Source organism: Varanus komodoensis, unplaced genomic scaffold (assembly GCF_004798865.1).
Source record: "Varanus komodoensis strain SLA01 unplaced genomic scaffold, ASM479886v1 scaffold67, whole genome shotgun sequence".
Taxonomy (NCBI): domain Eukaryota; kingdom Metazoa; phylum Chordata; class Lepidosauria; order Squamata; family Varanidae; genus Varanus; species Varanus komodoensis.
The window spans coordinates 2,012,463-2,038,212 of NW_025336308.1; the positions used below are offsets into that span (position 1 = coordinate 2,012,463).

Sequence of the window (25,750 nt, forward strand, 5' to 3'; positions counted from 1 at the left end):
CACGCGCCCCAGCAACTGATAGCAGAGAGAGGACGCTGCCCGCAGGAGCCACCGATGGCCTCGCCCCCACGCTTCTGCGCAGTCCTCTTTTGGAGACACCCCCATGGGTGGCCCGCACCACTTCTCATGCCCACGGATTCCACAGTTTAACCACGCATCGTGTGAAAAGAACCTCTCCCCTGTCCTCAGTCTTCCACCAATCCGCTTCACGGTGGCTTGCTGGTGGGGTTTGCAAGATCGGCACAGCTTGCCTTGAAGTGGGTTTGCGACCCGCTGCTTCTGCAGATGCTGAGCTGCTGTGACATGAGGGGATGGGGGTGACCCACCTGGCTCTGGAGCAAGCTGAAAATCCTTCAGAACTGCTGGGCTCAGTGAAATCCCTTTTAAAAATAGTGAGACCTTAAACGGTCTATAACGAAAGATAGTCCAGAGGCCTCTTTCATTTTCTCCATTTTCAGAACGCACGGGTAAATTTGGAAGTGTAGGGCTTCCCCTCTAACCCAACTGCTGCAGAAGGCCCAAATATGCAAGCAGTTGTGTTGATTTCTGTAGCTGCCTCTCCATCCAGGTGTGTTTGCCCAGACACAGCACAATAGTGGTATTTGTATAGTGTTAGCACTGGATGCAAACATCTCCTGTTTTTCCCAAGCATTTTCATTCAGTCTGATAGAAAACGAATTGCTTTCGAAAGGAAATTCGAAGAAGAAAACGTGGGAGAGATTCTTGTGGGTCAGCTTCAGGGTTCTTGTACTTGTTTACCGTACTTATACGCCGACTGCAGTCGTCTTGTCTTCCACTATTTATGCATCTCCCCGCCTGCAGCCTCCTGGACTTCCCATGCTTCTGTTAATGGGAAGAATTATGGGATGGTGGCCACCTTCCCTCTTTCCCTTGCAAATGCGCTGGCACAACGGCGAGCTTGGAGCATTTTGCAAGATTCAAAAGGAGAGTCAGGCTGCGCACACAGATGTGGCTGTTGCCAGTTGACTCGGTTGCCTCACCTCGCCCACACCCCAACCAAAAAAAGAAGACATCCCTAGAAAAGGGAAAATTAGCTGCAGTTCCCGGCAACCAGGAGCCCTATCTGGGAGAAAACAACTGAAGGATTTCCCTTCCGGCTGGAGAAATTTGGTGAAATTCTCCCCCACCACCTCAATTTCTCTGCCCATGAATCGTGTGGGAAATTCTCAGAGGCCCTTTCTGTAGGAGCCCATTTTCTAAGACCATCGGCCAGTCATCATAGAAAGGTGAACTGGCGGAAGGCACTGCAGGAGCTGGCCTGGCAGAAGGGACCCGGGAATCCAGGAGGAGCTAAAAGAGTTGGACAGAACGTGTCCCAAGGGGCTTACGACCACCAGACCATCTTCCAGGAGTTTATTTCCCGGCAGGAAGAGAAGTTTTATCTCAGAGTCAACAAACCAGTTCAGTAGGAGTTGGTCCTCGGTAAAGCAGATGGATTGGCTTGCAGGACCGTGGGAAAAGGCGCTCCTTGCCCACCCCGTGGGCCAGCCGCAGGCCATGTGATTTGCTTAATTACCTGCGCGGCACCCCTCCCCCATGCCACTTCGGATAGACTGGGGGGTGGGCGTGATTTGGCTGGGGCTGTGGAAGGGAAGCCTCGGAGAGCGAAGCACGTGGGTTTTATGACGGACCTGCCCGCCTTTGCGCGCTGGCGTCGCTGCCCTGAGTCAAACAGCACCTTCCACACGCGGCTCTAAGGATAACCGAGCGAACACGGCGAGTGCCACGCTGGATCGGGCCCAGAGGCCACCCAGTCCGGCTTGCATTTCTCCCAGTGGCCAGCTGGCACCCCACAGGCGAGACATGCGAGACTCTCTGGCCCATGCTCCCCAGCACCCGGCCTCGCCACCTCTGTTCCCGGAGACGTGACGGTGAGCGCCAGGGCGCTCTGTGCGCACGAGCCCTGAGCACGTCGGAAGAACGGCGCGGGATCAGACCAAGCGGGCGCCGGTGCGGCATTCAGTTCACACAGCGGCGCGACCAGCTGCCCTCCCGCCCGTGCGCCCCAGCGACCGGTATATAGCCCCTGAGACCAGAGGCAGCGCGGCGTCATGAGGACTAGCCGCCTCGGACGGCCGTCTCGGGGGAGGAAGCCACAACTCGCGCGCTCGCCTTCGGCTCCTCGCCGGGAGGGAATGAAGGCGAGCGCGGCAGCTGGGTCGTGGCGAGGAGGAGGAGGAGGAGGAGGAGGAGGAGGGCCACCCCAGGATTCCGCCGCACGTGCGCCGGCCGGGCGGACCTTCCCGCGCCTGGCGCGCCCCGCTTGGCTCCGCCGGCCCGTCTCCCTCGGGCGGCCACATCCTCCGCGGGCGCCCCCCGCCCCCGTCCCTCCTCCTCCTCCTCCTCCTCCTCGCGCCGGTTTCCTCCTCTCGCAACGCGGGAGGCGGGGCCGGAGCCGAGCGCGCGCGGCCGCGTCGGTGCGAGAAGCCAGGCTGGCTCCAGAGAGCGGAGCGGAGCGGGCGCAGCGGCTCCGGATCAAGCTCACGTGCCCGGCTGTCTGACGGCGGAGTTGCCGCGGGAAGGGGGGCGCCGCTCTCGCCGCTTCGCCCCCCCCCCCCGTCCCGGCTCGGTCACCCGTTTCGTTGCGCGGCTGGAGGGGTATTTTTTGGAAGAGCAAGACGAGAAGGAAGGGAAGCGAATCCGGATTAGTGCTTGCTCCGAGTTGAAGGCAGCGAGGACCCTCGGCGCCGCGCCGGAGTCGCCCCTCTCGCGTCCCTGCAGCTCTGGGCCGGCCTCCTGCCTCGACGCCCGGCGCCCGCTCGCCCGGCCCCGATCCGACGGCGGGACGAGGTGCGGAGCGCCGCCGTGCTGGCCGCTCGGCCGCCGGCCCCGGGACGTGCGCCGGCGCGGCCTGTCCCGAGCGGCTCGGAGCGCTTCCCCAGCCACCCCGGGGAGTAAGATGCGCTTGCGGCGGGCGGGCTTGCCTGCGGGGAGCGACGGAGCCGAGCGCCGGCAGCTCCAGGTAAGCGCGGCGCCTCTTCCCCGTTGCAGGGGCCTCGATCCTGCGCCTCCGAGCCTGCGCGGGAGGCTGCGGAGTCGCGGCCTTGGGCGGCCTGGACGGCTTCCTCGCTTTGAGCTGCGTGACTGCGCGGCCTCCGAGCCCCACCGCGCATGTCTACTCGGAAGTAAACCCCGCGCGCCTTCCGCGGAGGCTGGCTTCCCAAGTCAGGCTGCCCTCCTCGCCCAGCAGCCTTACCCGCGGAGTTGGCCTCGTGCGCCTCCGCGGGACTTACTCCCGAGTAGATGCGCAGAGAAGGGCCGGATCGGGGCTCGGCGGGACTTGGCTCCGAGCAAGCCGCGCGCAGGGCCGGGCTCGGCGGGGTGGCGGGGGTCCCTCGCCCCCCGCCCCCGGCTGCGCCCCGCAACGCACAGCACTGCGAGGGGGGCACCGGGCGCCTGCGCCTCGGCGGCGGAGGGGTTGCTCGGGTTGGTGGCCGGCCGGCCGGGAGAGCCTCCGCTGGTGTAAACAGAGCCGGGGAAGAGGAAGAGGAAGAGAAAGAAAAGGCGTCGTTTCGGCCTCTTGGTGACGGTTTGGGCTTTGGAAGGCTGCCAAAGCGCTCCTCGCGGCGCGATCCTCGCTGGGGACTCTTGGATGCCGTCCAAAGTCAAACTGCTCTCCTGTTTACAAAGCCAACCTGGAAAAGCGCACCGACTGAAGACGTTTCTGCCCCACCTTTCTTCCTGCGAGGAAGCCGAGGAGGCGCGCGCAGCCCTCCTCTCTCCCTTATGTCCTCACAACAACCCTGTGAGGTAGGTTGGGCTGAGAATTCGTGCCTGTCCCAAAGTCATCCAGGGACTTCCTGGCTGAGTGGGGACTCGAACCTGGCTTTGCACAGTTTCACTCCAGTGTAAAATCGATCCGGTAAGGCTAATCAGACGTTCATGCTTCTCCGGCCCTTTCCTCTGCTCTGGGGGCACATGCAAAGGCCTCACCCCGCCCACCCCGGAAACGTCTAACATAGTTAAGAAGAATCTGCTTTCACAACTCTGTGCATGCTTGCAGCGACCCGTTTCTCTGCAGCCCTGGGGGTCCTGGAACCGTGAGGTAGCTCCGCAGCAGCGTTTAACTACACAGCCTTGCCCCGCTTGCAGATTTTGGGTGGCTTCGCGATTCCCTGCATCTGCTGGCCCAGAGAGCAGAAGGAATAACCAAACGTGGGATTCTCTCCTCTTTCTCAGCAGAGAACACGATCCCACCCCTGAGGAAGTCTGGTTTTCATCTGCTTCTGACAAAGTACTCTGTGTTTTTCTCCTGTGACTCTCTTCCCCTCCCCGCTCCCCTGTCGACTAGGTTTTTCTTTCTTCCGTATTCCCACAAGATCATCTGTTTCTTGTTGGCCGGTTATGAAAATTTAGCGACCTTGAGGCTCTTCAGGCCATGTATGGATGGCCCGAGGCAAGCCTGCGGCGTGCGTGCGCGGGCATGTGAGCGCTGCCGCGCGGGGCGAGAAGGCGCTCCGCGGCAGACGTGTGGTCACCTCCGGTTGGAAGCTATACGTTGCGCCTGGGCAGAAGCGTGTGTTTGCCGTAACTATAGCGTTCATGTACACAAAAGCGCGGGTGGGCAGAGCGTAGGAAATGCCATTGGTGTGAGTGCGGCTTTGTAATGATTGGAGCAGAAGTACGAGGAAAGTGTTTGGCTCCGGTTCTCCAGAATCTCACAGTAACACACACGGAGGCGGAGAGAGAGAGAAAGAATATGGAAAGAGGAGGTCTTTTTTGCCGGACTCCGAACCAGGTCGTTCTGGTTTGCTGCTTCGTGGTTTGGTGATGTTTCCAGAGGTGTAAGCATGCAGCGGGGAATGGTACGCGTGTCCGCTTGGAATTAAACTCCACTGAATTCAGGAGGGCTTATTAAGTGTATTCAGGATGAAATGAATAAAATAGAATTGTCTTGCTCTGGTATAGTTAAGTCAAAATATGGATAACTGAAATAATTATTGGGAGATGTCTTATCCCAAATTAGACCCTTGGTCCTTTGAGCTCCGCATTTCCTACACTGGCTGGCAGAGGCCTTCCAAAGTTTGAGGGATTTGTTTCTCCGACCCAGAGATGCTGAGGCTTTCTGTTATTTTTGTATTTTAACTTAATGTTTGTATTTTACAAACATTTTAACTTAATATTATGTTAAGTTAATGTTTTAACTTAATGTTTGTATTTTAACTTAATGTTGCGAGCCGTCCCGAGGCTTCGGCGAAAGGGGCGGCATAGAAATGTTTCAATAAAAAATAAATAAATAAATAGCCCTGAGCATTGCCCTCGTGCAGCGAACCTTCTTCCCAGACATTCTTTGCCTGTGCAACCCTTTTTCTCTTAAAAGCTGCATTCCCTCATCGGGCCATCTGTCAAAGGATGCATCGGCACAGAGCGCGGCTGCAGCTAGTGCCTGGAGTCGGTCCGCTCCTTTTCTTTCTGTCCGCCCTTTTCCTCTCTCCTCCTCTTCCTTACCCCCCCCCCCCGCTTCCAGGGAAGGCATGAATGGCCTTGCCCACGTTCACATGCAGACAGAGGGGCTGAGAGCCCTGGCGTTTTGCAGGCTGCCTGAAGCTGCTCCACTTCCTTCCTTTTCCTCCAGACAGACTTTCTCTGCATTTAGTGGCACTTACTTCTGCATCTTAAGTGCAGTTCTGTGCTCACTTCCCTAAAGATGAGCCAGGCCAAGTACTGTATTATCTCCTGGCGAACAGGCACATATTGGAGGGTTACACGGGTTGAGTTTCTCCGTGCACAAACATTCTTAAGGTTACTGCTAATAATTACCAGATGCCCCGGTTGATTGCGGAGGAGCACAGCAGACAATCATGTTGGTCCACGGGGAAAATTCAGAAGTCAGTCAACATCGCACGTAGGTGTTGTTACTGCTGGATGGCAAGAGGGGTTCCCACCTGCAAGCCAGAGTGTAAATCGTTTCCGATAGAGGGGTCATCTTTCCGTAAAGGGTTACTATCCGATGGGATAGGAGAAGCTGGTGGAGCTTGGAGCGTGAGGTCTTCCCCCGCCGCCAGCGCTGTTCACAGCCGTCCGTGCACCCCAGTGATTACGCCTATTTTTGTGCCACGGAGCAATAACGCTGCACCCTGCTATGCCCTATGAAATAAAAGTAAAAATCGCAGCTATGGTCGCTGTGTGTGTTCCTTTGGCCGGCCAGTGAGTGTTTGGCAAGGCCGGCGCTATACACCCTCAGTGTTAAGCCAGGAAAGGCCATCTTAAGCCAGCTTAAACCCGTTTGTGAGCTTTGGAGCCCTCTTGGCTTTCTCACTTGGTGCCGACGCCGGGAGCCACATCAGCAGAAATGGAGGCTTGTGCCGAGTTGTGCCTGGCCAGACTTGTGGTCTGGCCTTAGTCTAATTCAGAGACAAAAGGTAATTCCAAAGAAAAGCACAGTGGAGAAGTTTGCCGTTCATGGGCATTTCCTCCAGTAAAAATGTTTTGAAGTGTTTTACAGGCTATATAAATACATCTCACTCAGCAAACAGAATTAGTCATGAAACTGGGTGATCGCCTATCCAATTCCCGCACTAAGCTCTTGTATAAGGCAGAAAAAAGACTCAGCAAGAATTGACTTTTTATGGAAAGCCTTAGTGAATTTGTTTTTTCCTTATTCTGAACATTCTTGGCTCGTTGGTTGCGGCTGATGCAGTGTAGCCAGGTCTAATTATCTATGCATGTATGTTTGTATGTATGCATGTGATGGGGAGGGCACTTCATGCAAAGGAAACGCCGTTGTTGCTGGGCCCTTTTTTGTTGCTCAGGGGCTGCTTTACTTGTTAAGCTTTTCTTACATTCATGGGAAACCCCCTCTTAATATATGTGTGTAGGATGCAGACATGCGTGCAGAAGAACTGTGATTAGCCACGGATTTTTCCACTGGGAAAACTGGACTAAACGATCTGATGGTTATGTATGCTCATATAAGGAAGGAGCATCATTTGCAGCAAAAAACGGTCCTGCCTTACAAGAGAAGCTGTTTGGACTTCACTTCGAGATGTTTTGGACTTCACTGTACGCAGAAAACTCAGCTCTCTGATTATCACCAATAATATGACCAGCTTGAGGGTGAGTCACTGAAACAGAGGAGAGAAACAGTCTGACTGCAACAGAGTGAAACTGTCTGGCTCAAGGTGTTTGTAAAATTATACACATTGCAGGAAGCTGCCTCGGGTCCTCCCAGTTCAGAAATGTCTGTCCTTCGGGGTTCCACCCCTCCCTGGAAAGGCAGAGGATTGACCTGGAGAACTTCTGCCTGCAGAGCTGTGCGTTTGAGATGCAGTGTTACAGATCAGCGCTGTGCGTGTTCACTGCGGTTGTAAAGACAGACCCACCACCTTCCGGAGCCAACATAAAGTGATGTGAACCTCAAAATGCTTGAGGAATGAATGCTTGGTGCGTTCCTACGCAAAGTGACCAGAGCAACACCGGTCGGACTATTGTGCACTTTGGAACTCGGTGATCTGCCAGATCTTTGCAATTCTCCGAATGTTTCTTGGCAGTTTAAGCATTTCAGAACATACAGTGAAATGCCGTTTTTAGAAAGTTCCTCCTCAGTTTAAGTCTGCAGGTGAGTGCAAAACCAGAACAAAATGGTGAGTTAAAAAGGTTTAAACATGGCCCAGATGGGAAACAAGAAAGAATTGCCCATTGCAGCGGGAATCCAGCCCAGCACGACTGATTGGCTCCGTAAAAGAGGAAGAATCTTTGCTCAGAAGATATAACTGTTTCTTCTGAAAGTGGGCCAAGATCCTTCATCTGCGCAGCGTTGAGTGCTGGGTGTAACTCTGGGATCTGGCTCAGCACGTTGGTAGACCAGATCGTGGATTCCAAAGTGGCACAGGCAGAATAGCTTTTGCAAAGCGGCAGCTTCGCGTGCGCATCCATTCTCCTGGCTTCCATTTTGTATTTGTGAGTGTATATTGCCTGCCAGGAAACCGACTTTTGGGACTCCACCTATGCCTGCAGTGCTAATCCCAATTTTCCAGGAAATTCTACTGCATGAATGACATGTACGTCCCAGTAAGTGCTGTTAAGGTTGCCAGACTGTTCATCAAGTTTTTGGACTGGCTGGCCAGCATTTAGAGACATGATTAGCATCTTGCCCTGTTCCCGTTGGGCTACTTCTGAAGCAGTGCTCAGAGGAAAAGGCATTGTGGGCAGTGGTTTATGAACGCTGCCATTATTCTGCAAGATGGCAATCTTGAGCGATAGCTGACTGTTTCTCCTGAAATACTGTGCACCCTGACCCATTGTTTTCCGAAAGTACCATGAAGCTGCATTACGACTGTGAAAGGAGATTTTGGAAAGCTCAGAAGCACCTTGCTTACAGTTGAGTCGGCCTTTTGAGTCACTCTGGCTTAACTCCTGTCCCCGCTGCCAGTTTCCTTGATCAATCCAAAGGATAAATCGGTCACTACACTACAGATTCCAGGCAATGGAGTACTCGGGAGGATTTTGCCCCATGGGCTGTGCGATCTGCTTTGTCTCTTAAGGCCACTGTAAGTCTTGGCCTCTTCTGCCCTCCATGGCCAATTTGTAACTTCTGAGCCGCGTGCCAGGCTGGGCCGGTGTGGCGGCTGTCGCACACCTGGGAACTTCAGGCACTCCTGGCAGCACATGATTGGCAGTGATGTGCTGCAGCCATGGCTCACCGGAGCACATGCCGGCGGCGTCTTCTGGGCCGGCCAACCCTCTGCTGGTCTCCTCGGATGTCCTCTGAGCTTAGCTGCCATTCTCCAAGTAGCCGGGGGGCAGCAAGCGACTGCCCCCAGTCCAAATATTACTGGTTCTGTTTGCATTTCTAGCCTGCCTTTCTTCCTTCCTCTTTAGAGGGACCCAAGGTGGCTTAGGTGCAGCTGGGTTTATCCTCACAGCAACAACCTCATGGGATACATCGGCCTGAGCGTATTTGGGGTGGCTTGGCGGAAGGGGCAGTGAGATCCACGAGTGTCGCGGAAGACCTAGTCCGGTGGAGATGCTAGCTGCCAGGACAGGCTCCTTGAGATGGATCTACCAAGCTCCTGGTTCTGGGCTCCCCGTTGTCTGCGCTTCTGCATGTGCTGCCACTCCGTCCTGTCCATTGGCACTTCCAGGTCAGCCGCTGGAAAGTGCAAGATGGAGACGGGGCGGAGGAGCTGTCCAGCCGCCTCGCTGGGGGAAGCAAGGACTGTCCGTGCGGAGGGCGCCCTGCTCGTTTGTTTTCGCTGATCCGCAGCAGGAGATGTCAGTGCCAGGAAAGGACACCGTCCCATGTGTGGCTGGAAAGGGGAGGCAGGCATGGCTTGTTTTCTCTGCGTGTTCTTTTTTGGTATTTATTGCTTCAGAAACTGAGGGGGGTGGGGAGAGGGAGGTGCCGAAACCTCCTCCTTGTGACTTTTGATGCATCAGATAACCTGGGTGGCACTGGGCAAATATTGAGCCTTTGCAAAGTTGGCCGGCACCGATGCGTCGCTTCGGTTCTGAAGGGCAGCCGCTGACGCCCCCTCCCTGCTGGGTGCTTCTGGGAAGATCCCCTTTGGAAGGAGGAGTGGGCCTATTTATCCAAGCGGCCCACTCCTTTCTTCCCTGGGAGGTTTTGAAATGGCTCACAAAGGACCGTGTATGTGTTGAAATAACGGTGGGCGCTTCCCCGGTGTTTGAAAGGTCGCTTCCTCCGTGCCCCCTTCCTCCTGGCCCGGCACCTGATGGCAGTGGTTTTCCGCAGCCGGTGACGTCTAGCCATTCTTGCTGGGGCTCTATGGTAGGGTGGAAAGGCAGCCCCGACCTCTCCCACCCCAGCTTCTGTTTCTTGCTGCAGGCCCCCCTGCCCTCTGCAACCCCCAGGCCCTTTCCCCAGGGCTCCCTCTGGGTCTGTGGCGGGTCGTTCAAGCCAGGATGAGCTGCAGTCACGAAGGGTGGCAGGTCGCCCGAGTGGTCCCACTCCAGGTGAGGGGGCTCTGTCGCATGACTCTGACCCGCGTGGGTTGTGAGAAGGCGACGGTCTCTCACATTCCCCCCGCTTCCTGGGCCAACGCAGCATGACGAGGGGCTTGCCCATCCGGGTTGGTTAAATCGTCGCAGATCCCCACGTGGCCTTGGAGTGCCCCATGTAACTCCGGCACCTGGACCGGTAAGGAAGGAGGAGGACATTTCTCCTTGATGGGAGAGGAGCATTGGCAGGGATTGCAGCAGCCTAGGGCACCATCAGGCAATAGAGCTGTGGATGATGGGGAGAGTAGTCCAGCACCTGGGAGTCTGGAAGCCACTGGTCTAGATGCTGGCGAAGTTGCCAAGCTGCCGTTTCAGCAACCTGCCAGCCTGCCAGCCACGTCGGAGGTGGAGGCAGCCCTTCGGGGCCGGGTAGGCATCCCGTCGGCCCCGGGGCGTTGCACAACGGGACGGGTGGTGCAACCGCTTCTGATAACGAGTTGAATTCCGAGAAGCTCAGGCCCAAAAGGTTATACAACTGGTGGAGTCATTCTAACAACGAGCAGATGATGATCCGGTGGAGTCGGGACTGGAGCGGGAAGGCGTGGAAAGCCCCGTGGCTGTTTGCTCGTGGGAAGGGTGATCTCTGGGTATACGTTGTGGGGGGAAAGAGGACGGGACTACAGGGGGAGCGTTGTAGGGTGTCCATTTTGATGTTGCGGAGCTCACCAGAGGGGTGGTGGCCAGGATCCTGCAAAGGGGGGGGGGTTCTGCATAAAGTCGCACCTTAGCCACCCCCAACAACTTAACCCCCCCCCCTACTTTTAGCAGGTTCCTAAAATGGATGGTTTGTGATGGGGTCTCCCAAGGGAAAAGCATTTTTGGGATGGAGAGGGGCACCGTCGCAGTTCTGGGGGAAGTGGGAGGGGGAGTAATCAGTAGAAACCTCCCCTCCATCGATCCACTGCTTTTCCATTCCTTGGGGGACACAGGTGGGTATCAGGTACGCCACCTGCATGTGCTTCCCTATGGGACAAGCTTACTGCATGGAACAGTCTTCCCCAACCTGTGCCTTCCAGACACGTTTGGATGGCAACACCCAGAATTCCCAGTCCATGGCCCTGCTGGAGGGGAATTCTGGGAGTTGCGGTCCAAATGCCTCTGAAGGCCACCAGGTTGGGGAAGGCTGGCAGAGAAAGTGTCAGTGGCAGTGCAGTTACCTGGATTGGGCTCCCGAGGGGACGGGGGTGGCAGGCAGGCAGGGGGTCTAGCTTGCTCGTTCCCAGCCTAACTCCCCAGTCCAGACCTTCCCTACAGTCTGGAGCTGGTTTTGGCTTTAAAACAACCAGCTCCACAGACGCTCCAGGTACGGATCTGCCCTCACTTTATCCAGTTTGGTCTTTGCGATACAGTTTGGTGCCCTGCCACGTGTAACTTCCTTTTTATTACCCGTAAGGACTACATCTCCATGAGAAACCTGGAATGTGTATAACAAACCTGGACACACTTTCCAGATCCAGCAACCTCAGGATGGAGGAGACGAGAGGCTGTGCCTAGAAGGCTGGTCTAACTCTGGCCATTTATGTTAGGTCTATTTTTATGGAGGCTGCCTTGGGAGAGCTGCAAGGCATCCTAGGAATACTACAGTTATCCCGTGGGAATTTTGGACGGTCGGCTCGGGGGCGATTTGGGCCTACTTGGAGTCCAGCCTAGTGCTGTGGGATTCTCCCCACGGCCAGGCCCGCTTCCCCATAACCACCAATCGTTTGCATGGTCCCTGTCTTTTCTGCCCCCATGAGCTCAGCCACATACCTGGCCGTGGGGACCTTCTCCTCCAAAGCGCAGGTATTTTTCACTGCTCCGGTTTGCCTCCGGCTTCCACCCACTGCTGGAAAGGCAGCTCCAGCACTGAATTCCTCCCTCAAGTCTGAACGATGTTCCCCCCATTGTGTGACAGAATATATGAATAAAAAAATGCATACCAGCCTCGGCTACACGGTTGTGCAACGTGAGAAGCCAGTGCGAGGCTGATGTGGCACAGAGCCCCTTGCTTCCTCCTGCCTGGCTTTCAGAGGCCGGTTCCCTTCCCTTCCCTTCCCTTCCACTTTGCGGGAGCTGCCCCTTTTGGGACAGGCGGATCCACAGGGGAGGTGGTGGTCCATCTACTGCCCGAGTGGTGGGGTTAACTTTTCCTTAACGCAGGAATCTGGCTTTGACCAGCACTGCGTTGCTTAGGCATGGGTAGAGCATTTTGTCAAGTCAATGCACGTAAAATCCAGTCTCCTCAGCTGGGGATTATTTATTTCTCTCCTGGGCCACGCAGTCACACAGGCTGTCTGGGCAGCTGACAGCAAATTATGTGGTCAGTTTCCTGGGTTACCTGGATATTGATTCCTTTCTTTAGATGCTTGGCATTAGGTTGTACTGGGAGCCCGAAGGGGTTGCGGCTATCCAGCGCCCGTGGTGAAGAACAGCCTCGGTTCGGTCCCCTTGCCGTGCCGAGGGAGGGGTGGTTTTATAGGCCTGAATGGGGAGTGTGCGGCCGTCCGTGTACGGGACTGAGCTCTTGAGAACCGAACGGTTGTCTGACGAAATTGGCATTTTCCCATCCTGTTCCTGACAATCCTCATACTGTAACATTGGCTAAAGAGAGTTCATGTTTCCACATGTCTTTGTACCTTTTTCCTCTTTAGCAGAGATAGTTTTGGCTCTAGGTAGTTCGGCTTTTTTAGGATGTGATCCTAATCTTCTGCAAGTTCAGCAGCGAGAAGTTCTTTGACTCCCAGTGTGCCGTAGCGGCGTTCGTCCTGTCCGAACATGCATAGGATTGCTCCCTCAAAGAGTCAGAGGTGTGATTAAAGAGGACTTGATGCCTATCCACTCACAAGGAGGTCGCATTGATTTGCTAGAGATTCGGTTGTAATCCTGGAACATGCAAAGCTGAGTTTCTTTCATTCCTAAGACAGAAGCAAGAGAATCCTCTTCGCCTTACGGACTTGGAAAGCCGTTAAAGGATGGTTCATGTCCAACTGTGAACTTAGGAATTTGAGCCTGCTGCAACTTGGTTTCTCTGATGAAGGCTTGACGCAATCCGGTTGCCGCTCTCTCTTTGACCTGCTTGTGATTCACCTGTGCAATAGGGTCACTCGCGGGGCAGGCACCTCTTTGGGCTATGCTCTTACGGGGACAGGTGAAGCAGGTGCTTGGGACTGGGTGGGGGTCAGGGACGGGGGATGCCCCGAGGGGCCTTTGGCAAGCCTGAAGAGGGCAGTAAATGCGTGTTGGGTCCCCATTTCCCCACTCGGTAGCAGTGACGCGGTGGGTGCACGGGGGGGCTTAGACGTTCCCAGGGGTGCCCACAAACAACCCTCAGGCCATCTCCCAAGTTTCTTGGCTAGCATGATTATTATGTCTCGGTGAATTCTTTTGGAAACAAAACTAGGGGACGGGCCTGTGGCACTGTGAAGGGCTGCCCTCTGTACTATCTTTTTTTGGAGGGGGGTGTTTCTGTGGCTTGGTGCTCAGCCCCCCCCCCCCCCCCCAGCAGCCCCCTGCTTTGTCCTTGACTTCTCAGGCAAGTTACTCTCCCTGTAGTGCCACCCGCTCAGCTTCCAAGGAAAGGTCCTGCCACGGGTTGGGAGCGTTGCCTGCTTGCTGCAGGAGGTGTGGGCAAGGTGTGCCAGGTGTGGCCAAAGCCCTTTGGGGGATTGGATGTAAAGGCTGCATTTGTTTAAAATTCCCTGGGCAACTTTGTTCATTTTCGCTTGCTCTGCTCATTTGAGTTTGCTTTGGTTCACGTTCTCTTTTCTGCATTTGTTTATGTTAAGAACATAAAGATTTCCTTTTTGAAAAAAGGAGCGGGCACGCTCCACACCTCCCCAAAAGCCATTTTGGGAGAGTGCCCTGACATTGTCGAGTTGTCCAGTGTGTTGTGTGACCCAAAAAGACCAGCGAGGTCAATTCGCTCCTTCTGACCCTTGACTCCAAAAATTGCTCCCCGTTAGCCCAGTTGCCGGAGCGCCATTTGGTGCCAGGGAGAATTTGGCACTCAAACGGCACATGAGTGGGGTGGGTCATTTTTGTTGGGTCTGTGAGGTGTGTGTGTGCGTACATCCATGGGTGTGTGCATGTATGTGTGAGCGTGGTAGCACACTAGAAGCTCAAGGCCCTCGAGAGCGATTGTGGCTTGCTGGGGCTTGGGAGACCTGCTTTCTAGAAGTCCCCCACTCAGCCTGACCTACCTCACAGGGTTGTTGTTGCAGGGATAAAATTGAGAGGAGGATTGTAAAAGCTGCCTTGAGTTCTTTGCGGGGAAAAATGGAGTAGAAAGATAATGAACAAAATTAAAAGGACCCCGGAACCAGCTCTGCTGCACCTTGAACAGGGAGAGACGACCCTGTTAAGGTTGGGTTCTGAGTCCACTCAGCCGTGTTTTGATTTTTGTTGGCCCAGTAAAAATGGCTACCTTGTGTATCCCAGTACATACTTTTGTACACATTTCCAAAAGTTTCTACTTTTCTGTGTATATTTATCTAAACGTGCCTTTTTTAAACAAACAATTTCCCCCAGTAGAAGTTTTGTGCACACTTTCCCCCAGTGCAGTCCACCCGGTCATATGCATCTTTAAATCTGATGATTGCGTTGCAAAATTCAGGAAAACGGGAATGACGACGTGCCACTGCCTTCTACGCCACGCACAGGTTGGGAAGTACAAAATTGGCGTGCCCGCATTGAAACACAAGCCCAGTGGATTTCTCACTCATGTGTCGCCCGCACTGCAAATGTGCAGCGGCTTGTGGACGGCTCTTTGTCACAGAGGCCGTGTCGGCACACCCCGCTGCCGCTCCCAGTACAAAGCAGCCCCAGTTGCAAATGTGGGTCCACGTGTCCAGACTTTTGGGCACTGTTTCACGCCAGCCCCGCATCAGACTTCAGAGTGGCGCATCCTGCCGCAGTGAAAAACGGCTGAGAATCAGGCTTCTTCCTGGAGAAGGAGACGGTGTGCAGAATTGCACTGCTAGGCTTATTCTGGGGTGTGAGGCGAGGCGGAGGGAGCAGGGCCTCTTCAGCCTGGAGGAGAGGAGACTCCGGGGGGGTCTGTTGGCGACATGCAGGTGTGTGAGGGGGTGTCACACGGAGGTGGGTAGAGACCTGTTCTCCCCTGCAGAGGAAGGCAGGACTCGCTCCAACGGAGCAAAGCTCAGGGAGCCAAGGTTCAATTTGGATGCCAGGAAGCACTTCCTGACAGTTAGGACTCTGAGGGCATGGAATGGGCTTCCCCGGGCGGTGGCTGAGGCCCCATCGGTGCGGGTGTTCAAGGACAGGCTGGACATGCACATGGCGGGCATGTCGTGAGCGGAGCCGGCTGGAGCCGGGGGTCAGACTAGATGGCCCGGGAGACCCCTTCTGCCTCGCGCTGTTTCTGTGTTTCTATTCTTCAGACCTGGCTGGCTGAACAGGCAAATGCAAACTGCCAGTCACTTCTGCCACAACCCGGAAAGGCTCAGCAGAGTCACACACCCTCCATCCCCATTTCTGTTTCTGCTGCCACTTGCTTGTCACTGTGTCATGTGAATGAGTGAATCTGGTTTTTCCTTCCTGCATCAAGGCAGAGAAGTGGCTATTTTTAGCTGCCCCCTCCCCGGCAATGGGGATCCACAGCAGTTCACTCGCTCGCTCCCCACAGCCCCGTGTTGAAAAGCAGCAACTGGGTCAATACAGTTTAATTGAGTTTCCTGGTAATTTTTTTAAAGGTTAAGTAAAGGCACTGGAGTTATTATGCAACGAATATGGTGAGACTTTCTCAGGAGACGATCTTATTTAAGCACAAACGTGGGGGAAGAGGGTGAAGGCCGGCAGCCGGTTACCTAATTTTTAGTGGTGATGCAATGAAATACTTGCCAGATGGTCGTATTTTCATATAGACGCGTTTCCTCTGTATCCATTACTGTGCATACATTCAGGTTGCGTATGTGATGCAAAAAGCACACACAAGCAAGGTGGGCGCCCCAGTTGTGGAAGGTTCTCCGCACTGAGATCCACCTGGCATCAGCACTCCTCTTTTCTGTGCCTTTCCTATGCCCCGAAGTATGTGATGCGAGGTTTAATCTCAGCTGCCCTGTTGGGTTCCGGTGTTCAATTGCTGTCAGTCTCCGGGTCCGTGATATTAGCAGTCGTAACACAGACTCGCCCTCCCTCTTCCTGCCTTCTGCCTTGCTGGTAGCCAAAGAACTCACTTCCTTTGAAAAATCGGAGGGCGGAGAAACGGTCCCTGCTGTTCTAGCCAGCCAGCCCCTTGGTGGACACTCCATTCCCTTCGGCCACCCCGGCTCCTCTCTCTCCAGAGTTGCGTTCCGCGCCCACGAAGCACTTCCAGGCCCCGCTGGGCTGCTTCGCACGGCCCTCCGTACGCAAGTCCTGCTTCCCCCGTGAACCTTTGCTTTTCTCCAGGCCAGCCGGTACCTCTCTCTTGTGCGTGGATGGTGCTCATTCCGTCCTCAAGCTCAGAGCAGCACCTGTGCGTTGTGTGTGTGTTGTGCAATGCACACAACACACGCTGAGGCAGATCAAGGAGATGCAGCCTTCCAACCACAATAAGGAAGCATCTATGCCAAGCAGGAATGCGTTTATATTATCTCATATTTATCAAACATTTTGGCTTCTTTTATCGTGAGACAAACGTGGGATCCAGATCATTTGATCAACACTAATACACACACATTCCTGTTTTGCGAGTTGTTTTTTATACACAGAGCGAGAGAGAGATGGAAGAAAAACGAAACTATAAAGGACATGCATGACTGACCCTTTATTCGTATGTTTTTGGCTGCCTGATTTTGTAAGGTCACGGAGAACAAAGCTGTCAGTTGTTTCTAGTCCTCATGGCTCCATGCTAAGTCCAGTGTCAGGGGCTGTGGGCCCGTGTGCACCAGTGGCGACATGGCAGGAGGGCACCGTTGTGCTTGTGCACTGCTTGGGGATTGTGTGTGTACTGTGACCGTCACTGTCAAGGCGTGAGGACGGCCACCAGCTGAGGAGTCTGTCAAGGTGGGTCAGACACAGGCTTGGAGGAGGCGGCCACACGGGTCCTGGTGGCTCCGGGCTTTTGGCAGAGGCTGGGGACCCCAAGGATGCGGTAGCTGTTCTACTTCGTGCACACAGAGCGCGGATCGGTTCCCGCCTGGCTCTTCTGCACTCACGGCGGAAGGGCAGAGACTCTTGTTCCCCATCGCCTGGGGACCTAGTCCCAGCTCCTTCAGGCACGCTGGGAGCAGAGATATAATTCCTGGCTGGTGCACCGTGTGGGACTTGCAATTCCCTCAACAGTTTGCAGTTATGCCCTTGAGAACCACAACGGGGCTTGTTTTACTCTCCTGCCACCCCTTTGCTGCCCCAGCCTCTTGACCTCACACGCCTCGGTGCAAAAAAATGCCGGAAGGAGCTGCGAGACACCAGAGCTTGCCGTGCTCGAGAAGGAAAGCCACACCGAGTGGGACACTCTTCTCCGTTGCCCAAGCTGCAGGGTGCCTTGCTCCCACGGGAAGAATCTGCTCTCTGAAAGAGGAGCTGAAGCTGCCAGAGAGAAGCTCCGTCCAGGAATAGCTCGTGCAAGAAGTGGGGAAGGGAGGCCTCTTCTGCTGCAGCCCCGGAGAGCAGCTGCGGGCCAGGAGGCAGGCTGGAGCGCTCCCTCTGAGGAGGAGGTCTTCTCTCGAGTGAGGCGCTCACCCTTAATCGGGTCCCTCTTGAAGGCAGCTGTGAAGCTGATGCGTTGCAGCTGAGGCCCAGCCGGTGATGGGAAGCTCTACCGAAGGCGCGTCAGTGCGAGCAGGGGGCCTCTGGAGCTTGGTTTCAGCTCCCCGAGCATCGGCTCCGCTTCTCCTCTCGATGGAGCTCACGTGCCTCTCCTGGCAGGGCCTCAGTCAGCCTCGGCTCCTGCAGCTGCCCTGCGCTGGACTTTGGCAGTGCTTCAGACCCTACCTTGGATCGTCCCTTCTCAGCCGGTAAGACCGGCCTTCCGATTTCTTCCTGCTTTCTGAATTGACAGAAGAGATGCACTGCCTCTGAATTTTGGCCCGGGACCAAGTTTCTCCCAGCCGCAGCAGGATGCCGGGCTCGGATCGGGGGTGGGAAATGCTCTGGCCTCAGGAGTTTTGTGGAATGCCGGTAGGGCTAGGAGCCGCACGGAAAAGGTGGCTTGTCCAGGGATCCTTGGGAAGGGACCCAGAAACAAACCGAGGTTCTCTTTTGCTCCAAGATGGCAGTGCAGGTGTGTGTCTCATGGGGGGGGGTGTACATGCGCTTGTGTACATGTGTGCACACATGTTTATGTGCTTGTGCACAGCTCCACGAGTCGCTGTGGTGTGCCGCTGTTGGGGCAGCAAGCTGTCCCAGCCCTGGAGAGACTCACCTGGAAAGCAGGTGAGTTGGCTGGGTGAACTCTAGATTGTGCTTTTCCAACATGGAACCCTGCAGCTGGGTTGGATTCCAGTTCCCATGGTGGGGGTGTATGGGAGATGTAGTCCCAGCATCTCCCAGAAGGGTGCCCTGGCTGGTAAAGAAGCAGCGCTCGTCTGACATTAGGGCATGCTTACGGAGCTCTGAAAATACTGCTTCTTTGCTGCTGTAATAAATGTTGCCGTAAATTTGGGCTCACAGTCTTAATAACCCCCAATTAAAATCCCCTAAGATGGAAAAGCATATATCGTCTAAGTTTGTACACCGTGCCCTGGAGAAACAGCTCCGTCGTTGAAATTTGTTAATTAAATTTAATTCTGTGAATGTATGTATGTGCGTGTAGCATATTTTATAGCAATTGTACTTCATGCAATTTGCTTCACTCCTTAGTTGGGATGCAAGAACAGCAAAGTACATCAGATATCAGTAGCAGAGCCCTTCGTTAATCAAGGAGCTGCTTGATCCAGCTGCCAAGGTTTTGGCCGGCATCCGCCCTTCAGTCCTTCGTGCAGGCCGGCTTGCCAGTTAGCATCTGAGATCAGCTTCCCAGCATCCACCGCCAGCCTCATGCACGCTTGTGTACTCCTTCCCTTAAGGGCTTGGCCGTCTCAACCCCATGCCCTCCAGAGGCCTTGGACTACAACTGCCATCATCCCTAACTAGCAGGGCTGTTGGGCTCACTAACAAGGAATGATGAAAGTTGCCATGCGAGAGCTGGGGAGTAGACCAGATTGAGGAAGGGGGCTCAATATTTTATTTTATTTTATTTTATTTTATTTATTTATTTAGCACACTTATATGCCGCCCCATTCGGCGGAGCCTCGGGGCGGCTTCCAAACCTTCCATTCGGCGGAGCCTCGCGGTGTCTTAAATAAATACATAACATTAATACCATTATATAAAGTCGGAGACATCCTGGCCAAAATTGTTAAAATCAATAAATAAATTCAACCATTAAAATGACGTTCAAATAAAAAGGTCTTGGCCTGGTGCCGAAAAGCAAATAACGACGGCGCCAGGCGGACCTCTCTGGGGAGCGCGTTCCACAGTCGGGGCGCCACCGCAGAGAAGGCCCTCCTCCGGGCACTCACCCTCCTAATGTCCTTCACGGAGGGCTCCCGGAGGAGGGCGTCTGCCGCCAATCTCAAGGGGCAGGCGGCCACGTATGGTCGCAAGCACTCCTTTAGGTAACCAGGTCCCAAGCCGTTAATATCACCTCTGTCTTTCACTTGCACCCCCAAATTCTCAATTCACTTGGCATTTCCCGGCAAGCTGCCCGTGGGATTGTGCCCTCGGTGCTTGGAAGCCTCCAGACTCCCGGACTTCCAGAGTATGGAGCCCTGTCACGGCACCCGTGGGACACTGGTCCAGGAGCTGCAGAGCCGCTCTTCCAATCCACTCTGGGGGAGGTGGGTTCAGACCCTCCCTGCAGCTTTCCTAACAATTTCAGGAAACCCGAATCAGGTTTGTTCGTGCACGCTCTGTGCCAAGAGAGCAATGCCAGCGTAGCAAACAGAGGGCTTTACTCCCCGCAAGGGAAGCAGAGGCGGTCAAGAAGGTAGGGGAGATAGGCAGAGAGCCCAGCCAGAAAGAGGGCCGGGCACTTCTGTGCCCGGAGGGCGAAGGAGATTTGCGTGGCTTATGGGGGCGATGTCAGCGCCCTTGCACAATGGAGCTTCCCGTGGGTGGTCGGGAAGAGCCTGGGTCTGCGGGGGTGAAACGCGGAAAGATCGGCTAAGAAGCGAGTTAATGTGGCGACTGCTGCGTGAAGGATCCCGGGTGTGACGTCATCACGCGAGCAATGCACACATTCCTTCAGAGATGCTGTGTGTGTGGAATTGTACCCCATCAGTGTGTGTAGGAGTTTGAGCAGCGGCTGTCTCTTGTTCTCTCTTGGAGGGACCCAAGAGCTCTGTGGTGCCAGGTGGATCCGTGTGGATTTATATTGGCCAGGCATAAGGATACTTTTCCCGGTTAATTCTTCTGTCTGTCTCTCTGGAAGAAACGGCATAAAATAATGAAAAAGCAAATGAAACATGCACCCATTTGGCCGAGGCGAGGGGGTTCAGCGGTCCTCGGCTGCAGAATTGGGGCGAGTTTGGCGCATGGTATTGTGATTGTTCTTAAAGCTCAGGGACAAGATACACTTAACTTGTGACACGATCTCACACAAGTTGAAACAGAAATCAACGCATGCGGCCCCTGGCATTCTCTAGCCAGCAGTCCTGGGAGTTGCCGGGCCATTTTCGGTCTAAACTTGCATTGGATTTGCATCTCCCTGCTTGCAAAGGCCCAGACCTTTTCAGCATCCCTCAAACACGAAACGCCACGTTTGACAGAGCTCTTTCATGTTCAAGAGGCCTCTAATTTGAATGCCGTTGTAATTTTTCAAAATTGCAAGGCCGCCTCCTTGAAAAATATGTGGTGTGAGATGCATTCCAGGGATTACAATGGGATAATTTTGATGGGTGGGTAAACCTGTTTCCCAGGCACGTGGGAAGAACCTTGACCCGATCAGCTGATTTTGGCTGCCCTCTGCTGGAAGGATGCTGGACTGAGAGATCTCGATTTCCTGTGCTGCTGAATGTTACCGAGATACCTCTTCTATTATCTATTATCTACTCTCCCGTGTTCTCACACTACTTCAGCTGTTCTATTTATTTTTCCTTCTAACTGGAAATAATCTTTCTAGGAGGGGCTCTGTTGTGAGCCGCCCCGAGGCTTTGTTGCGATGGGGGCAGCATAGAAATGTTTTAAATAAAATATGGATAAATAAAACATGGGGTGGTTGCACAAAACCTGGTAATTCAGCTGGCGAGACAAAGAGCACTCTCTGGATGTGCCCACCATGTTTGCGAGGCGGTCCATTAAACATTACGGCCTATTTAACTCGGGGGAAAGATCAAGGTTTGTGGAGTCCTGATGTTGTGGAGATGACAGAGGAAAGGAGCAAGTGGAGGAAAGGACAGAGGTGGAAGAGGGAAGCAAGATCAAGTTTGTAAAGTATCTTCCTTCCAAATAGAACAGTCCAATGAGGAACGGAGCATATAGCTGTAGTCACAAAGTCCTCCACCCCATTGTTTTATGGCAGGTAGCTGCTTATCCATCCAGCGTTGTGCTATTAGTCATTTAGCTGTCAAGGAGAGCACGGGAAATCCATTCATGTTGGTCTTGTGTTACATTCCAAGAGATGGGTACGTGTCCTTGGATATTAAAGACTTTTCCAGCACAAAATTTATCCAGATTATTACTGCTTCCCAAAAAGAAGCTGCCATTAGGCATTGCTAGAACTTAATGAAGAAAAGAAGCATTAACTGCATCATACCTCTAACAATGGGCCATTGGATCAAACCATTATGAAAGAAAAAGGGTGGCTTCCAATAGACTTGAAATGGGAGCACTGGCTAAACTAAGTATAGTTTGACGTCCATAATCCCTTGCGAAACGGGTAACGATGATGTACTTTGGAAGATGTGAGATTCAAGGACAGATCCACTGTGCAAGGCATGTCCAGAATGGTGCCGGCGATGGCCACCTTGTTGACTAAATCTTTACCTAGCCAAAAGTAATGTTGTGGGTTTGGATTGCTGATTGGCCATACCATATGGTGGGTTTGGGTTCCTGTTTTGAGCATCCAGAGCAAGTCTGCTTAGCAAAAAAAAACCCCAAACAAAGGTGTGATAAGCTGGGCTTGCTGATTGTTTTTCCTTTTCTCATGTTTCAGAGCATCCAGCGTGACTTTCCCACGGTACATCCAAGACCCGTGGCACGGAGGGACATCTAATGGCGGAGAAGCGGTGCTCGGAAACCGCGGGTGCTGTGAGTTTTGGCAAGATCCCTCGCTTGGAGGCAGAGCCGGGCCACGTCCTCACCCAGTCGAACATGGTGGCTCAGGCCTCGGAAAACCACTGTGGCTATAAGGGATCCTACTTCGCCTACCCGCTGCAGTGCCATGAAGAGCCGAAAGCATTGGCTCACTGGTCTCCGGCAGAGGCCTGCACACCTTATGCAGACGGGTCCACGGGGCAGCAGAGGCGGATGCAGAAAGCTCTTAGCATGCTGTGCCAATCGGAAGCAGAAGGCCTTGGGTCTCAGGGCCAGACCGCCAGGCATGAGAAGGACAGTGCGTGCGCTGATCGAGATGCCCTCACCCCTCAGGAGAGATGGGTCCACTACATGGGCCCTTCAGGCCTCGCGCAGCAGGGCTGGACCCGGGGTTACTCCTCTCAGCAGCCTCCCCAGGCGCCAGCAGGCTTGGCAGCTCCCAAGCCAGTTTACCGGAACCATGTTTCCTCGGCGGAGCCCAGCTGTGGCCCCAAGGGCTCCCTCGCCCTGCGGACCCTGGGGGAAGGCGCGCTCAAGCTGCCCCCAGCTCGGGAGTGGGCTCTGCCTTCCTCAGGACTCTCGGGTTGTGCGGACGGCCCCAGCTGCAGCAGTGCGGTGCTGAGCAAGGCCGAAGCCGGGCTCCTGCAGTCCCCCAAAGAAGCCTCCGCGAGCCCCGCGGGCTTTTCGCCATACCGCAAGGCCGCCGAGAAGGGCCGAGGGGCGCACGCAGCCTCCTTCCTGGAGGGGAGCTTCGCAGCCATGTACAACAGCCAGAAGCCCTTCCCAGAGGCGTGTGGCGGCAACCCCGGCAAGCACGCCTGGGCCAGGCCACCTCCTCCGGCCAGCCTGCTGGCGAGTCCCCAGCCCCTGGTGTTCCAAGACAGGCCGCCCTCCGGCTACCCGCTCGGCTGCTACCCTCTCCCCTCGCACGAGCCGGTGCTGCTGTGCCACCAGCCGGAGAAGGTGCGCCCCCTGTTGGCTCTGCCCGCCTACAAAGGCTTTAGCTACCCAGACAGTGACGAGGCCCAGCTTTTCCCGGCATCGTTTTTCCCACCGACCGCCCGGGGTTACTACCCCCTGGAGAGCTTCCTCTATAGGGCCGTCGGCCCCTCTGTAGGCACGCCATCCAGGGAGCACGATCCGCAGCACACCCCGCGGGCCAGAACGGACCTGCTGCGCAAGACCCCCGCCCCTGCACACACTCCGCCTGGGAAGGTGTCCCGGTGTGGCTCCTGGCCCGGGGACTGGCGGGAGGGTGGCCCAGTGGCCAAGCCAGCCGGCGAGAGCCCTCAGGATCAACGCGTGGCACCCCGTCCGCAGTCTTTCCAGGCCCTGCACTCGATAGATCAGACGCCCGGCTTCGTCAATGGGTTCGGGCCAGTGCTGGCGCCCAGCTGTGGGGCTGGCCTCTGCCAATCAGGACAGGCTGGTGCTAAGGAAGGGCAGTTCCCGTACTCCTCCCCGAAGTCCGCTTTACTCTCTGAAGCCAAGAGGAAGCATGCCGAGGACCACAGAATGGGCCTGGGGACTTGCATCGTTATTTCTGACAGCCCGGTTGCCCCCCACGACACCTGCTGCAGGGTGGATCAGCTGAGAGGTGTTCCCAAGGGCTCCGATGCCTCTCCTGAGAAAACACCCGTGGAAAGAGCGAGGACCTTCCACCCAAGCTCTGAGGAGCACCCTCTGCCTCCTTCCCCTCCGATGCCGGTTATCCACAACGTCTTCAGCTTGGCACCTTACCGGGAATACCTGGAAGGCTCTGCGTCGGTGGCGGCTCCCCTTTCAAAGAGCTGCCGCTCCGAGGAAGCGTCTCTCCATCACACAGGCGGGAGTGCAGAGAGACGGGGGCTGCCGCAGCCTAGCCCTTCGGGGTCACCAGAAGCATCCGGGGTGCCTCTCCTGGAGCGGCACGGAACGGCCAGCGATGGAATGGCAAGTGTTGGCCAAAGCGGCCTGGGCGGCGACTGCAGAGCGCTGGAGGGCGAGAGCCGAGATCGCGCCGGCACGTGGCAGAGCTGCAGGGCCAGGACTCTGCCTCCTCCGGCGCCCCCCTTGGGTCGGCTGGCCTCGGCAAGCTGTGCAAACGGCAGGGCTGGGGACAGCACCCTCGAAGACCACGTGCTGGACCTCAGCTTTAAAGTGGAAGGCTTGGCGGAAGCGCCCAGTCTGCAGATGTCTCCTGGGAAGACTGAGGCCCTCGAAAGGGAGAGTTCGACGAGCACAGGAGAAGAGGCAAGCAGCCAGCCAGCCAAGCCGGAGGAATCTTCCCCGGAGAGTAACGTACACTTATCGGAAGTGCCCATGAAAAGTAGCTCTGGGGGAAGGAGTAATTTTCACAGCTCTGCAGCATTCCTCTTCAAAAAATTCAGGATCCTGAAATCGCACGCAGCTGGGGCAAATGGCGCCGTGCAGCAGCACTCTGCCCCTTCCTTCCATGTGGGCTCCCAGGCCTCGGCTCTGGGCGACGATTTCGCTCGGCAGCAGAACTCTGACTGCGTGGCGACTCAGCAAGCCGGCCTGCCCACTCAGCAAAGCCCCCAGGAAGTGGCGACTCAGCAAGCCGGCCCACCGTTTCGGCAAAGCCCCCAGGAAGTGGCGACTCCACCCGAGGCTCCGCTTCTGCAGCAGCCGCAGTTCAACATCAAGCTGCCAGCCGCTTCCCAAGCCTTGGTTCTCTGCGCACCGGCCGCCTCTCCCATCCCGGCGGAAAGCCAGGCTGCGCTTCCCCCCAGCAGCGACTCTCCCGGCCAGCAAAAGTCGCCCAGGCAGTGCTTCACCGCCCTGCACAGCTCCGTCTGTGCCATCATTTCCTGCTCGGTGTCCACCTCCTCTCCGGAGAAGCTCGCGGAGTGGCTGGAGAAAGCCGAGCTCGACAGGGAGCTCAAAGAGAAGGCCGTGAGTCTGGCCAAGCAGAAGAGCAGGGCCAAGGTGGCCTCCGCAGGCCCGAAGCCGCCCAGGGGCAAACTGATCTGGCTGGCCTTCAAGGACATGACGGTCCTGCTCAACAAGCTGCTGTCTCAGCTGGACAATTTCCTGGTCACCCGCCAGTGCCCCTTCCCTCACGTGGTCCGGGCGGGCGCCATCTTCATCCCCATCCATGTGGTCAAGGAGAAGCTCTTCCCCAACCTCTCGGGGGCCTCCGTGGACCACGTGCTGCAGGAGCACAAGGTGGAGCTGCGTCCCACCACCCTGTCCGAGGAGAGGCTCCTGCGGGACCTGGAGCTGAAGGGCTGCACGTCGCGGATGCTGAAGCTGCTGGCCTTGAGGCAGCTGCCGGACATCTACCCGGACCTCCTGAACCTGCACTGGCACGCGTGTGTCAAGCAGCAGCTCGGTAAGAGCACCTGGCGGGGCTTCCGGGCGTCCAGCTCTGCCCGTTCGCAGGGATGCCATTCCGGGGTTGCATTTCCTCCGCGGAAGGGGCAGCGCCGTGTGCGTGCGGGTGTGCAGAGCCTCGCGGGCAGCAGGCAGCTGCATCCCCGTTGAGCTCCGAGAGCCGCCTTAGCGGAAGCCGGCCCCGGCGGGATGCCAGCAGCACCTGCTGGCATGCGTG

At 55.6% G+C, this 25,750-nt stretch overlaps 1 protein-coding gene across 3 annotated transcripts in view; it reads left to right on the plus strand.

Moving 5' to 3' along the window:
- The first annotated feature begins 2,882 nt into the window (after positions 1-2,882).
- The window catches only part of CUNH15orf39 (chromosome unknown C15orf39 homolog), a 29,038-nt gene continuing 6,170 nt past the window's right edge, over positions 2,883-25,750 (plus strand). For 2 of the 3 annotated variants that reach the window (XR_006416627.1, XM_044450465.1), the window contains exons 1-2: positions 2,883-2,983; positions 22,097-25,531. Coding sequence is in view for 1 of the 3 variants with exons in the window: in XM_044450465.1 (XP_044306400.1) it covers positions 22,156-25,531 (3,376 nt within the window). In the remaining 2 variants the exon portion in view is untranslated. Of the gene's footprint in view, positions 2,984-3,651; positions 3,772-22,096; positions 25,532-25,750 lie in introns of all 3 variants that reach the window. The other variant, XR_006416628.1, reaches the window with a different exon arrangement.